Below are 14,798 nucleotides of genomic sequence, written 5' to 3' on the forward strand. Positions count from 1 at the left end.
CACAGGAAAGTAATAATAATTGCAGTAACATATATGCACTTTCACTCAGTGTCAGCAACTCATACAAATCTTTAAACGAAGAAAATAATGAAAAGAAGACTTATCTCCACAAACTGAGAAACATTAGCTGTTTATAGGCATTATTATCACTCTGATAAAATGGGAAAACCTATCAAAGTCAGTTAGCAGCTACAGAGAAGAATTAATGGAGATATTTTATTGCAAGTCAATGTACTTAGCATGCAAGGATGGATCTAAGAAAGATACTTTAGTGAGGACTTTCATTTCATATCTTCAAGAGAAAGGAAGGTGATTCTTTGCTCATGTTTCTTAAGGAAATTATGATAACAAAGACACAAGATTTGCAGTTTTAGTGTCTTAAAGTGGGAAGCCGTCTGTCCAACCTGAGTGTCCCAGATAAGCATCTAGAGAAGCAAATAAAGAGAAGAGAGATTCTCTCTTAGATTAAGAAATGACCTTAAAAATAATGGGTAATGGTCAGGCGTGCATCTAGACAGGCAGCCCTGGCCTGAAGTCAGACTATTGGCATAACAACATGAGAGATGGCAGGACAGCACAGGTAATGGAGAAGAAAAGTAGCCAACCTCAGCCCAAGGGTAAATTATCCAAACAAGAGGAGAAACTAATGGCATTACAGACAGTGAGAGGGGAGTGCTGCCAATGACCCTAGGGAGAAAGTCCTCAAAAGATAGTGAGAGGCTTACTGGGGTTGCTAATGTAACAAATTATCAAGATTACCAGATAAGTGAGTAAACTTATGGGGAATGGCCAACGGGGAAAGAGTAAATGGAAGCATGTCATTCATTTAGGAGAGGGAAAAGGGAAATATATGATAAAGACAGATTAAACAACATGTTGAGGTCTCTTGGGGGGCATCTGCCCTGCGGCCTTGATCCCTTGATCTTGGTCAACACAGCCTGACACTGAACACTGTGATGGCTCTGCTTGGACCAAAGTGCATGGATCCCGCCTCTTGTCCCTTTCCTACCAACAGCTACCAAGGTGAAGTTTGTCTTGCACCGCTGTGTGAATGTGGCACTCAAATTTCAGCACCGCTTCGTGTCTAGTGAACTGCCAATATTAATATTGATGAGAAAAAAAGATGTCAATAATTCATCTCTGAATCAAAGACAGACAGCTGAGGCAAAAAGTAATAGATGTCAGTCAGGGCTTATGGTAGTCTACATACTTGGCTTAATGATTTAAGTTTATTGGAAACCACAATGCAATTCTCACTACATGTATTTGGTTCTAACATTCAATTTATTGAAGAAATCTGTTAAAGTAGCAAATTGCTGAGAATAAATTTCGCTCTTGGAGAATCATAAAAAACTCACTTTCAGAGCCGATGTCATAAATAAGTCTAATCAGTATTGCCTCAAGGGAAGAAATTGTTTAGCAGCCAAAGTACCTCTAAGCAAAGCAGAAAGCAACGTAAATGTGGCAGAGTAAGGAAAAATACTCCGTCGAGATGTGCTTGAAGGCACCAATTACAGAAATCCAGAAGATAGCTGCATACTAACAGAGGATAATATAAAAAGATTTTTAAAAGCTTGTCACAAAAGTATCATTTCAAGACTGATTTAAGAGCAAAAGATAATCTCAGGGATTTAAGAACTACTTCAGAAAGCAGGGAAAAAATCACCAAGCTGCTACAGCAGAAAAGGCCCAAAACCACACAAAAATTTTGTTAGTTAAATCAGACGGTAACCTAAACCAGACAGATATATTGCTCTCACAGTTCTAAGAGATCCAATCAAGCCTCCCCCACTATCTCTATGCAGATGTTGTAATGCCATTACCTAGAATCCTCTCATGTTACACTCTCCGTTAGAAAAATATTAGCAGCTTGGGATTAGATTTTGAAAGTTTACAACCCATGTAATTAAGAAAATAACAAAATCTAAAGGGCAGATTTGCCACTTTCTTGCAGGTTTAATGGGATTACATACTGTATAATAGTTTAACAAGCACAAAGATGGTATTGTTTAAAAGGACGTATGGGAAAGTAACTTCTACTTTACAGAAAGAGAATTTTCCTAAAAGCAGTGCTTAGATACATAATTGAGCCATAGTTATTTGTGCATATATAGAAGCAGTTCACTTTGTAATAAGCCCTGCCTTTCTGCTTCATGCACTACTGTGAGCTGGCATTTGTGGTTTCACAGACTCTTCCAGTTATTAGCCCTGCTAATCTTTTTTTTCCGTGACAATATTGTACCCTAAGAGCTATAACTGCAGGGATGTCAGTGGGGCACTTCCGTTGATGAGGCTTGTACTGAAACCAAAATGACCCAGCCCTGGACAGATGCTGCTTTTACTTCCACATAGATTCTCCTTGCATTGGGTGCTGGAAAGGGCAGCAAAGCTCCTCACTGGTGCAGGGAGCAGTAGGGCAGCCTGGAGCAGCCTTCTCCAGTGGTGTCCTAGCTGGACAGCCTTGCAGGAATGTGCCTTGGATTGGCTCACCTTGTGCTCAGGGATCTCCTGCAATTGTTGGAGGCAGCATCTGTGGACTTTTGGTTTGTCTGGATCTGACCCCACACCTGAGAGAAAAAAAAAAAAAAAAAAAGAGAGAGAATCAGATGCACTGGAATCATTTCAAGAAGTAGAGTCTCTCCTTGGCAAGCAACAGTGGAGGGAGAGTCACTGCCGAGGTCTGAGGAGAGAGGCAAACATCACACACTGAAAAGGTGACAGTTAGAGAGATAGTAATGTGAACTTGTGGTAGGGCACAGAAACAGCTAAGAGCTGTGAACTACCATGCATTTTAAGGGACTATGCTGAAACATAAAGATAAAACTGGTGAAGGACTGGAAATGGAAATTATTTAGATAGCATGGAATGCATGAAATTTAACACTGAACAGAGACACAGCAGGTCAGGTATTTTAAGTGTAGTTTCATATTTACTTCATTTATTAATTTAAAACTGAATTTCTGAAAGGGATGCTGAACTGGATTTTGTGATAAAAATTAGACACTTATTGCCATCACGTCTGAGTCTTATTTACTGGGTGAGATTAGAGGGACTATAAAGATTAAACTTGACTTTTTCTTTCTGTTCTGTCTTTTGAACTGATCTTCACTAATTTAAATTAAGATTGTTCATTAATTCTGTATTTTTTTTTTACCAACAGAAATTCACTTTCTGGTTTTCTGCACCACTTACAGAGGAGCTCACCATTGCAATTTATTAGAATGTTTAGAAAACTCTGACATAATTTGGGATCTTTGGCTCTCAGATGTTGATCTCACTGGAGTAAAAAAAGCATCTATTCATTAAAATGTTGCTTATGTGCTTGATGACTGCACTTCTCCTACGCTGCATTTGTAATTCACTCTTCTTCAAATAAAACTGTCATTAACAGTTAATGTGTATTACCATAAATTACTGTGTGTTCAAAATAGCATATGAAAGAAAATGTCCTGAAAGTTAGAGCCTTAGATGGAGGTAGTGTTTGAAACTGTTATACTTTTAAAAATGTAAACAATAATTTGGGCTATCAGGAATTTAATAAATTAACCACTGGATAGGAGAAGACCTGTCTGGGGCTCAAAGGACATTGCAGTTTTCACTGACAGACAGACAGAAGGCTGTTTACAGGTTTTTTTTTGTTTGTTTTATTTTAGAAGGGATTTTGAAGATACAGTCTCATATTCTGGACAGCAGATGCCAATATTTTGTAAAGCTAGGCTGACAAAAAATTCCTCCCCAAAACAAATAGGTGAAAAGTCAGTCTCCTCAGTGATTCCCATATCCTTATCCAAGGGGAGAGGGTGAAAGGGGGAATCAAGAATATGTGAGAGAAACACGGCTGGTCAAAGGTAGAAAAGATGTCTAGTTCTAGATCTCTTTCAAAAATCTGCTCTCTCTGGAGACTCTTCACAGGGTTAGGGTATCCATTACCACGACAAATGGCTGATGCCCTTAAACACACATTGTGACTTCCAAAGGGAATGATCTGCACTTACGGCAGGGTGAGGATTATTTCACAAACAACTCAGCTATTCCCATGGAGAAAAGCGAGGGGAGCACAACACTCTTCCCAAAGTTTTTCATCAGATAATTCTAGACATAATCCTGAAATATTTGGAAAAGTCATTTTCTCCATGCTCCTTCTCGAAAACTCAATATACTGCTCCTGTCCCTGGGTACAGTGAGAGTGAGGTAAGACTGAGGTTTGGATTTTTAGTGGTAGAATATATTAATTACATACACAGCTCTACAGTTTATTCTGTGATAGTTTTAAGTCTAAGTTAAAGGATTATTTTGACCTTTATTGATGTTTGTTTATGAGAAACCTGAGTAACAGCTTGCAAGAGCTTGCAAGAGTAAGAGCTTTAATTGTGAATAATAAACAGATACTTTGGCAAAGTGCATGGAAGAGGAGTATGATCCAGTTTAGGCGGCCAGCACTGACTCTCTTCCCCAACAGTTAAGTTTGTTTTGGGAGGCGAATTTGTATTTGTAGCCAGGGTTATGTTTCATCTCAGGCTTCTTAGGATGATCATCATTCTTCCTTTCCGATCTCCCACTGCAATAAAAATGTAGGAAAAAAAACCTGCTCATGTTAAAAAATGATCTGTCATTTCTAAGGAGAAGATTAATTCTGCTTCCCAAATTGTGCAGTGAACAGGACTCAGCCCCATTCTGCTATTGCCGAACATACCTACCACAACTTCTCAGTGGGAAACTCCTCAGTGTTATATTAACATCACTGGTGTAAGGAAGTATAGCATATTTTTAACAAGAGTGCCTGATATGCACCATGGTCAGTTCTACATCTTTCAGTGATGAAGATTTCTTCAAGTCAGGTGTTCTGCATGACCCCATTTCTGCTAAATTCCAGGATTCACAATATAGAAATAAATTCCTTTGGTTTATGCGAGCTGTAGGAAAACAAACATGATTCCTTCTGACTTGCAAAAGATTTGTTTTCTCAAAGTGAGCTGCGACTTTAGAGAAACCATAAGCTTGCTTCTGTTTGGCTCAGGTGCAAGAACTCGGGACTACAGCGAGGGCTGGTTTGAACCACAGCTCTTTTGTACTGTGCAGAAAAAAACAACTTGCTCCTGATTTCTTTTGTGGGAAGAAGCTGGAGGAGACACTATGAAAAGGTATAGCTGCAAGTGGTGAGAATGGCCGAAGGAAGAGCAGAGATGTTACCTGGGGCAAGAGGTGGGGGAACAAAACTTCTGGATATTGGTCATGCGCTAAAAGCTGATTTAAGGGGGTGGCAGTGACAATGCGGTGAGATTCCTTGGTGGAATAAAAAGCTAAAAGGCTACATCCATGGGATAGTGTCTCTGGGCATGGGGCAAGGGTAGGCAAAGTCCCTGTTCCAACGCAAGGGCTGGCTGTGAGGGCTAGGTCTACGTGGGAGTGAGACAAGCCATCACCTCTGTAGACAACCTGACTAGTCCCTGGTCAGATAACCATGAGAAGTCAGCAGCTGCCCACTATTTTTATGATAAATCAGTGCCCAACTTATCAATTTCATGTATTTCTTAGTAAGATAAAAGCAGAAAAATACGCTCTTACCAGCTCAATATGCTGTTCAGGCTTGTATTACAACCTGGATTTTATTCCTTTCTTGTTATCTTGCTCCTCGTAGCTTCAGTGAACACAGAGGCAATCACTAGTCTGCATTACATCCCCCCAGGCTCTAATTTTGTAAAGCAGAGTTTATTTCATAAAAGTAAGCAAGCTAGATCATGCATTTGTTCTAGGGATATCAAAGAAAAATATTTGTGTATGTGCAAGCATTTGTAGGTATCTAGATATTTTTCTCCTCTACACATTGGGTTGCAGGTGTAATTTTAGATCTTTTACGCTTTTCTTGCAGTTCTGGTTATACTTGTTCTTTCCTTTTCCTTTTCAAAAAAAGGATAAAGGATTCAACAAAATGCAGAATACATAGTATTACCAATGATGAGCTAGATCCCAAAATTTACAAACAGGCAGATATTCTATTGCTTTGTTTGAGTTACTTTAAATATGAAATTTCCCAAACGCTGGAGCAGGTGAGTTCAATTTATTACAGGCTTAGATCTTCAACAGGAGGTGGATTTCACAAGCTGGGATTTAAACGTTTAAGAAATATTCATTTTGATATAGCCACAGCTTGGAGCAAAGAATGCACAAAAGAATACATGGAAGACTGTGAAAATGTGGTGTCCTGTTGAATGGCCAGTTGAACATAAGTTTCCGGTGCAAGGTTTAACCGAAAGAAGAGGTAGAGCAGTATTAGATATAAAGGTACATGAAGGCAGAGATCCTTTAATTCTTTAGTTCTTTTGTTTGTTGTATTGGCACCACCTTGCAGGAATACTGTGCTGTTCTGGTGTCAGAAATTCACAGAATCTACTGAAAAAAAATAAAGTTTGGTACAGAGAAAAGCTGCAAAAATATATGAAGAATGAGAAAACGCATTCCAGTGAGAATGCCAAGGAGCTCAGTTTGTCTGTAAAGGCCAAAAGAGGGCTAATAGGCTTATGAGAGTCTCAGTGCAACCACGGGAAGCAGAAATTTGGTGATGGAAGCTCTTTAAATTAGAAAAGGTAAGATTCAACCTTTGTCTGTTAATGAAACTAGACAAATTCAAAGGCTGACATTTTAACTATTGAAATGGCTTGTCAGCAGCAGCGGTGAATTTTCCTGTAGTAGAATTTTTTAAATGAGAAGTGAATGTTTTTCTGAAAGAAATACTCTTGCTCAATAATTCAATTTTTTATGAACTATATCCGTAGCCTATGTCATATCAGCTTATCACAGCTATCTCCCCTGGGTTCACAATTATGAATAATGAAAAGAGCATTTTTGTAGGGTTTTTTTTCAAAATATAAGATTTCAATGACAAGTCTTTGCTTTTGGAGGTCTCCACACAGTTATAAAGATCATAAAAGGCAACTTATGCAATCATCTTTTTTTTGCAAGTTTTGAAACATAACTTTCAAGTTTTGAACTTATTTTGAAGGTTTTGTTAATTCGTCTTGTCACTAGCTGTAACTGGAGCCTGCATGGAAGTCAAAATAATTCATTGCCAGGCTTATATTGAGATTTTTCGCCATTTGGTCTTCTGCTGTGCCTAGGAAAAAAATAATAATAATTAATGACCAGGTTGATAAATGACCACTAAGTAGAAGTGGTGACAGTGCATGACAGCTCTTGTCTGTCCTGAGAAGTGTCCCCTCTTTCTCTCTCTCTCTCAGGTCTAACAAGCTATGGGCTTAAAACCAATGCGGAAGCAGAACACTATGAGTCCTATCAATGCTCATGGGCATGGTCAGGGTGTCAGGTGATGCCCCAGTTGTGTTGCTCCATGGCCCTGTGAAGCTTCTTTCTGTCCTATGAGCATCTCAAAGAACAAACATGATATCAGGGTCCTCCAGGGTCCTCTCATGTCTGAGTTCTCTCAATAAACAGGTCAAAAAGGAGGTCCTGTGAACTTTGGGCAGGCACCAAACTTCCATAAAAAAAAAGCCTAGATGTTGCAGATCCATCTCTGCTCTGTCCTGGCTACTGCACTCAAAGTCTGTGAAGGGAGAGAGGGAGGGAAGAGCTTTTGTCTCAGAGCCACCAAACAGGATTGGCTGGAAAAGCTCTGAAAGGGCCACAGCTGGCAGAGCTTGGACATCTGAGTGATATCTAGGACAAGTCTCACTTTATGTGAGATACTTATCTAACATCCGTGATAATAAGAATAATCAATACCAGCACTATCTCAAGTAATATTCTGTCAATTTCCTGCTGCCCTTTTCCAGATTATTTCTTTGTCCCTGGGTAATCCTGGATTCCTCTCATTTCTTCCTTGGCTTCCCACTTGTAAGAGACTGTTATGGGTTGTGTTTGTCTCGACATCTTGACACACCATTTACCTGGACAATGCCCTGGCATCTTATCTCTAGGAAGGTCTCTCACCATTTGCGCCTCGTAGCCCTGGCATCTTTTCTCTGGGAAGACTGTAATAGCAGCTATCTACTTGGCGTTGGAAGATCAGCTTGAGACCTGAACAATGACATCCTTAGCAGCACCCATCAGAGCAGTTTGCATTCAAATGGGCCGTGAAGAGGAATACAAAAGCACACAGCACCTAGGACAGGAACAACACGTGCCAGAAAACCTGGAGAAAATGAGAGGACTCTTTGAGAAGGGGGGCATAAAAGGAGCACATATTCCCCTTCTGGGGCAGTGCGGAACATGACCTGCACCAGCGTGCACGGCCTTCTGCCACGGAACATCACCTGCACTGGGGCCTGCACCAAAGCGGAGCCAGCGACGCTTAGCCAGACTGGTGGTGCTGGTAACTATAATCTTGTTGCATCTCTCCCACTTGCCTGTTTATCTTTCTTTCCCTTTTCTCTTCTTCTTCTCTGTGTCCTATTTGCGCTTATGAGAATAAAGCTAACAAGGTTGTATGGCATTTGACCCCTTTTGTGTCTTAATCTCACTCTTGGGATCGTATTGAAACCTCCCCTGACACTGGATCGGGACACCACTCTAGATATGTCTCTTTAAACAAAGATTAATCAATACACATATATTCTTTGTAAATTCAGAAGTAGCAAGGACTCCATCCTTTGCCAAGGTACTGATTTTTTTCAACCATCTGATAGTACGAACTTGTAGTTGAGAAAAAGAAGAATGGTAATTAATGGATGCATATGTATGTAGAAGTACAATGAAACTTTTCACAATAATTCTGAAGATATAAGCAATATTTTCCTCTTTTTTTTTTTTTTTCTTTCTCCCATAGGAAAAGTCTGACAGGAAAACTGCTATGCGCCACTGCCGAGTTGTTAAGATGAAAGCCGACTCCCTTAGTACTGATGGGTTTTAGATGAAGCAGCTGGAGGTACTCTATGGCAGAGAAGAATTGACTTTATTAGTTATATATAAAAGAATATAGTGCACAAACTCTGCAGCATTTCATGTGATCATGACTAGACTAGAAAAGGAGAAGGTGTTTGAAGAACTACAATTTACAGCGTCTAGAATGAAAAGCAATGGAAGTAAAAAGCAGCATTTATTAGGAGGTAAACCTGTTTGCCTACCTGAAACAGATGCTTTCTGTTTTTGAACATATAAGGGGAATTTCAAACCGTGAAGCAACAGTTGGAAGAAGAATGTCTGCAAGCGCTTTTTCACATGTGGATCAACTTTCTTTTTGTGCATCCATATCAGACAGCTGTATTTTTTATGTGTAGTATTAATACCTCTGATTTTCATTCTTAATGGATCAGCTGCAGCTATATATGTGAGCCTTATTTAAAAAAGCAACTATTTATATATTCATAAAATGTACTTGCACATTAAATGTTATGTCAAGCTGACAATGAAATTAGAATAGCAGGATGTTTTATTTAGGATTTAAAAGGGGATTATGAAACTGGTGTTTTATATAATATATTTGCATACATTCTTAATCTCAAATTGTCTGAGGGTTAAATTTAATGTTTTACGTCATGCAGGGAATTCCCAGTGCAGGTAGCATTTAAGACAAATGTAAATCTATATGTGGATTATAATTCAGAGGAGGACTGAGTGTTTGAAATGAACCCCTGGACTATCCCAATTTATTTTCTAAAGTAGACATAGCCTTGAAGCCCAGGAGTTGTTATAGCTTGAGATTTTGGGGCAGGGAGAGCAGAGAGAGATAAAACCATAAGAAAAAATACTTAAAGGGAAAACTGGGCTTTTGTTTTTTATTTAAGCTTCTTCTTATATATCAGAAAGGGATGGGTAAACGCCCTTTAGTTTTGCTCCCTTGAACTTCAGTTGTAACAGAAGTTTGCAAAAACTTTCAGGCTAATCGGTGGAGAGATGGTAGGAAGCCAGATCTCCCAGTGGAGTGCTTCAATATTCAGTGTTTGCATAGAATTTATCTTTCTTTATTATTATTAGTTTACCATGCTAATGTTGATTTTTTTATAATAAATCAACTCATATGATTCCTAATGTTACAACTGCAATACAGTTATGAAAGTGTTTTTGGGTACAGAGGCCAAAACAGCAGCTACTAAAATATATATTATACTGTTTTGTTAAGGATAACCTTTTAAAAGTGACTTCAATTTTTGCTTTAAAGTTACTCATAGGCTTGCAAAACATATGCTGCTGCACACACCACAGGTACTGGTAGTTTTACCAAAACAGTAGTTTTATTAACCTGCTTCAGAAACTCTTAAATAGCCTTTTATTTTGCTGAATTCAATTTTTAAACAGAGCAGTTTATCTCCTCACTCTTCTCTACTTTGCTATTCCTTCTTCTGCTCCACATCACACCCTTTAATTGTAAGTCTTGTGAGGCAGGAGCCCGGTGTTTATTTGGCTCTGTGTTCTTAATAGAGCCATTATTAAGTATAATAAGCATATCTCCTGCTGAACCTTAAAAGGCATTAATTATCTCATTGTAAGTAGATCTCAAAATCCACCCCTTCAAGCATAAATGCTTTTTTTCTTCATGTCCTTTTCTGCTTTTGGAAAATAGAAGATTCTAATTTAGAGATGGTATGAAATTAATCTTTCCTCTAGTTATTATAACTGACATAAACACAACGAGTTTTGTGCGTTAGTTCTTATGCAACAGTTGCTTGCGTACATTTAACACAAGGGAAGCCTATTTCAGTTAATTTTAATGCTAATTGTTTTATATCATTTAGATCTAGAAATTGCTGTGAGTTTATTGATATGTGTTGTATCTTCTTTGCTCATGTTTTGACACAGGAAATGAAGAGTGAGATTCCTCACACTTAAATTCGGGCATCTGCAGCGCAGATTGCTGGGCACAAGCGGGTGCCTGGGTTCCCCGCGCAGTCCCGGCCTGCAGCAGCATTTCCGCAGTGACTCATCCCGCATGGAAGCAGACTCCCACTTCTGGTCAGATGAATCACACCCTGCATCCCACTGCTAGTAGTTCCCTCATCTCATTGATCACAAGAGGAGCCCAGGCAGCCAGTTTAGATGTACACAGCTACACTGTAGGCATCTAAAATGAGGTGAGATGCAATGACTTCCACTCAAGGAGCTCAACTGCTTCTACATTGCACCTCTTCAGATTGCCAGGCGCCAGGTTGGACATGGATTGCGAATCCCACCATGCAATTTTCTTTCCTTGGTGAATCCCTAACAGAGAGTAGGAAGGAGGGCTGCTTCTTAAGATGACCCTTTGCTTCCCAGGAATTGATCTGTAGATGTTCCCTGCCACTTCCCAAAGCAGGTAAGTGGCCCATAGACTTCCATTTACCGTCATTTATTAGGAAATAAATAGTGCTGTGGAAAAATAATATAAAATTTAAACACTAAACAAGTAATCACATGAATGAAATAGTTTGTGCTAACCATACTATAAAGGTTTCCCCACAGACGGGAAGGAAGCAGTGATTGCAAGAAGCAGAAGGACTATGGGTAAGAGCAGATTTGTAAGACAGAAAAAGGGGCTGCAGTTCTTCTCTTACCATTGCTAGGAACAGTACTCTGGTGGCAGAGCATTTTTATACATTTTCCTCTTATCACCGACCCATGGTTCTGCTTCCAGCCTTGCCTGATTTTACAAACCTAATATATTACCCATTAGACTAGTTTTCAAGTGATTTCTGTTTTTTTGCAATTCCCCTGAAAAGGATTTTTTTAAAGAAAACCAATTTGAAGAAGGGAAGAGCAAGGCTAATGGCTCATGTGCTATATTTAGGGGATATTCACATCTTGTATGTATGGCAGAAATGATGGTCTAACTGCTTTGGTTCAGTTCAGTGATCTATAAGATGACTGCTGGTACCGATTAAAGGTTAGCTCTAATGTTTTGTAGAATAGCTGGTTCCTTAATCTTGCTCTGACAACCAACCAAAAATAGGCCAGGGATCAGTCTTACTGACGTGGCCTAACAACTTTGCTCTTTCCCCGTAGCTTCAGTAAATGCTCCCCAATCCCCCACCAAAAAAAAAAAAAACTTTGTTATTTTAACTATTTTATTCAAGCTGTAGGAAAACCACAAAATTAGGATCATTTCTTACAGAGAAAAGCTCCATGTAACCCCCTAACAATCTGAAGAATTATTTACATGGATATTTTTGCTCTTTGCTGTGTTACATATGAGCACAGGCACACATTAGCTATTTTTGTTTGTTTGTTTTCTGTTTTGTAAACCAGAACCTGGGGGCAGCCCAGGCCTTCGTCAGAAGCAGACTTTTGTGTAGGCAGCACCTGCAGAGACAGCAGGAGGTGCTGGCTACAACAGACAACATCCCAGGCCTCAAAGGTTTAGATCGCATATAGATTTTGTAATATTTAGAGAATTTCTATTCAGTTCAGCTAAGGATTGGAAAGGCCTGGGAAATGGTTGAGGTTGGAAGGGACCTCTAGGGATCTTCTAGTCCAACCTGCCCCTGCTCCAGCAGGGACACCTGGAGCACGTGGCACAGGGTGGCATCCAGGTGGGTTTGGAAGATCTCTAGAGAAGGAGACTCCACAGTCTCTGTGGGCATCCTAAACATTTCTGTTTAAAATCCTAAAATCTTAAACATCAAATCCTAAACATTTACTGTAAATAATAGGGCAGGAAGAATTGGTGTAGAGAAATGCCAGAGAAAGATAGATGAATGGATGTTTCTTTGCAAGGGAGTTCCCCTTTCTGTGGCAATGCCTCGGTGGGATACCTGTGCATCCCTCCAGGCACTGCTGTGCCCAGCGGCAGCTCCGAGCCCCAAGCAGGAGCCTGCAGGGACCCCGAGGAGCAGCTGGCGAGCAGCGAGCACAGCTGGCACCGCTGGCAGCGAGCGCAGCGGGCAGCAGTGGCTCCTGGCCAGGCCAGCAGCGAGGGGAGAAGACCAGCAGCCAAGCACAGCCGCTGAGCTCAGCAGCTGAGGGCACAGACTCCTTCCTGGCTTCCCTGCAGGGAAGCGGAGCACGTGCAGCAAGAAGTGGGGCATGACTAAGGGAGGAGAGTGGTGGCCAATTGCTTCCTTGGGGATGCACTGTTGGGGAGTGCTGGGTCAGGGCAGGGGCAGAGGGTTGGTAGTTTCGTTTACTGTAAACTGCTTCTTATTTAAAATCATGTGTGCAAAACAATGTTTGTCAAGGGGGGAAAAATGTTGCTGCCGCAAGTAGCACTGCATTAATGTAATTCTCTGGAGTCTCAGCCTGGCACTCAAATTCCTATTCAGTGCTGCATGAAGGCCCCTGCCGGTGCCTGCCTGGGGAAGGGGCTGCTCCCTTTCTCCTTCTGTATTGCACCGCAAACCCTCTTGTCTCCAAGTCCATGCCTGAAATGATGCGCTCTGAAATAGAACTCCATATAATATGAGTATGATTGCTATCTTAGAGGAAAGTGTTTTTATTTAACCACATTAAAATTTATTCCAGGGAACCCAGTTTACCATGAAATTCAAATCACTTGCTAGAACCACTTTTTTTCCTTATTAATGGTCTCCATTATGTTTTGTTATATCAGTAAAGTTTCCCAGTAAATGACAAATATACTGAATAGAACTGATCCTGAAACACAAAATTATAAATGCTCTTTAGAATTACTTTCTGAGTCATAATCTTTTTGGCATGTGCTGCATTCATTCTGTATAGTGCTAATTTTTAATCAACACATCATTCGGTAAGAAATTATATCAAATCTCTTAGCAAAATCTAGATGTATTACTTTGCATTGTGTTCATTCACTGATTTTATCAATAGAAGTAATTATCTGGTGTTATTTGTTTTCTGTGTGCTCTTTGTTGCCCATCCTCTGCAGTTATCTTTAAAATCCACATGTTGAACCTTAGCCTAATTTAATCTCTTTGAGGCAGGAACAATTCCAAAGTTAAGACAGTGCAGAGCACAAAGGGAATTCAGAGAATTACTAATAATAACTGCATGCTGATTATTCCTCCGTACTTTGCTCTGATCTAGTTGCCTCATCCTTATTACATTACTTTAGTCAGGGCTTAATTTTAAGTAGCAGGTCCAGAAAAGGACTTTGGTACCTAAAAGTCATATTTTGAAGTGCCATATCATAGGAGAATTTTAAAGCCTATTAGAAGTCTACACTTCATAAATAGTGCATAAGTAGGTATAGGTGCTTGGAAAAGAAGGCTACTTAGAATTAGCCTGTACGAAATACTAAAACCAGAATCGTGTTTTAGATCCCATGGCACTTCATGACAGAGGAACTTTGCTGCATGGTAGCTGGCTGTCCTAGGAGAGCTGCATGTTCAAGAACAGAATACAGTCCAGGTTTTCCTGTAAAATATTCCCTTCCCTTTTGCATAGAAGTGCAGTGATTTGGGCCCTGAAACATGGTCCGTTCTTCTCTGAGTCTGGAAGTTCAAACCTGTGTCAGCCGTCTGTGCTGAGACATCAAGCTGTTTCCAAAGCAGCAAGCAGCCCTGCATGCTGAAACATTTCTGCTCAGAAAAGGATATAAGATTCACAGAGAACAGAAGCCTTATAGATGCATAGATTGATTCTACAGGAAAAGGTGTTATCCCACAAAATAGTAGTGAAGATAATGATAGGGGAGAGGAAAGATCTGTTGTAGTCCAACAGCTCTAGCAACCCAGTATTGTCATTGCCAGCACTAGGCCACAGGTTACATAGCAGCTCAGCAAGCCTCAGCATTTGATAGATTTTTGTCTAAACTGCCTGCCTGGAGTTATGTTTAAGCTTGCTTAGATGTAATAGCATTTTTTCTAATGGCTAAGTAGCCCAAAACATTTCACTTTTGCTCACCTTTGTATAAGCGTGGGCTATAGCCATAATTTTTTTCCATAGCTACTAGGGACAAG

The 14,798-nt window shown here is 40.0% G+C and overlaps 1 protein-coding gene across 1 annotated transcript in view; it reads left to right on the forward strand.

The window, feature by feature from the left end:
• LOC104574800 (sucrase-isomaltase, intestinal) overlaps positions 1-3,220 on the forward strand; it is a 57,793-nt gene extending 54,573 nt beyond the window's left edge. Inside the window, exon 23 of the mRNA XM_088533258.1 lies at positions 3,161-3,220. Within this exon, the coding sequence (XP_088389384.1) occupies positions 3,161-3,220 (60 nt within the window). The remainder of the gene's footprint in view (positions 1-3,160) is intronic.
• Positions 3,221-14,798: the final 11,578 nt, after the last annotated feature.

This window comes from Tinamus guttatus, unplaced genomic scaffold (assembly GCF_059628265.1).
Source record: "Tinamus guttatus ecotype Peru unplaced genomic scaffold, ASM5962826v1 Tinamus_guttatus_pri_ptg000489l, whole genome shotgun sequence".
NCBI lineage: Eukaryota > Metazoa > Chordata > Aves > Tinamiformes > Tinamidae > Tinamus > Tinamus guttatus.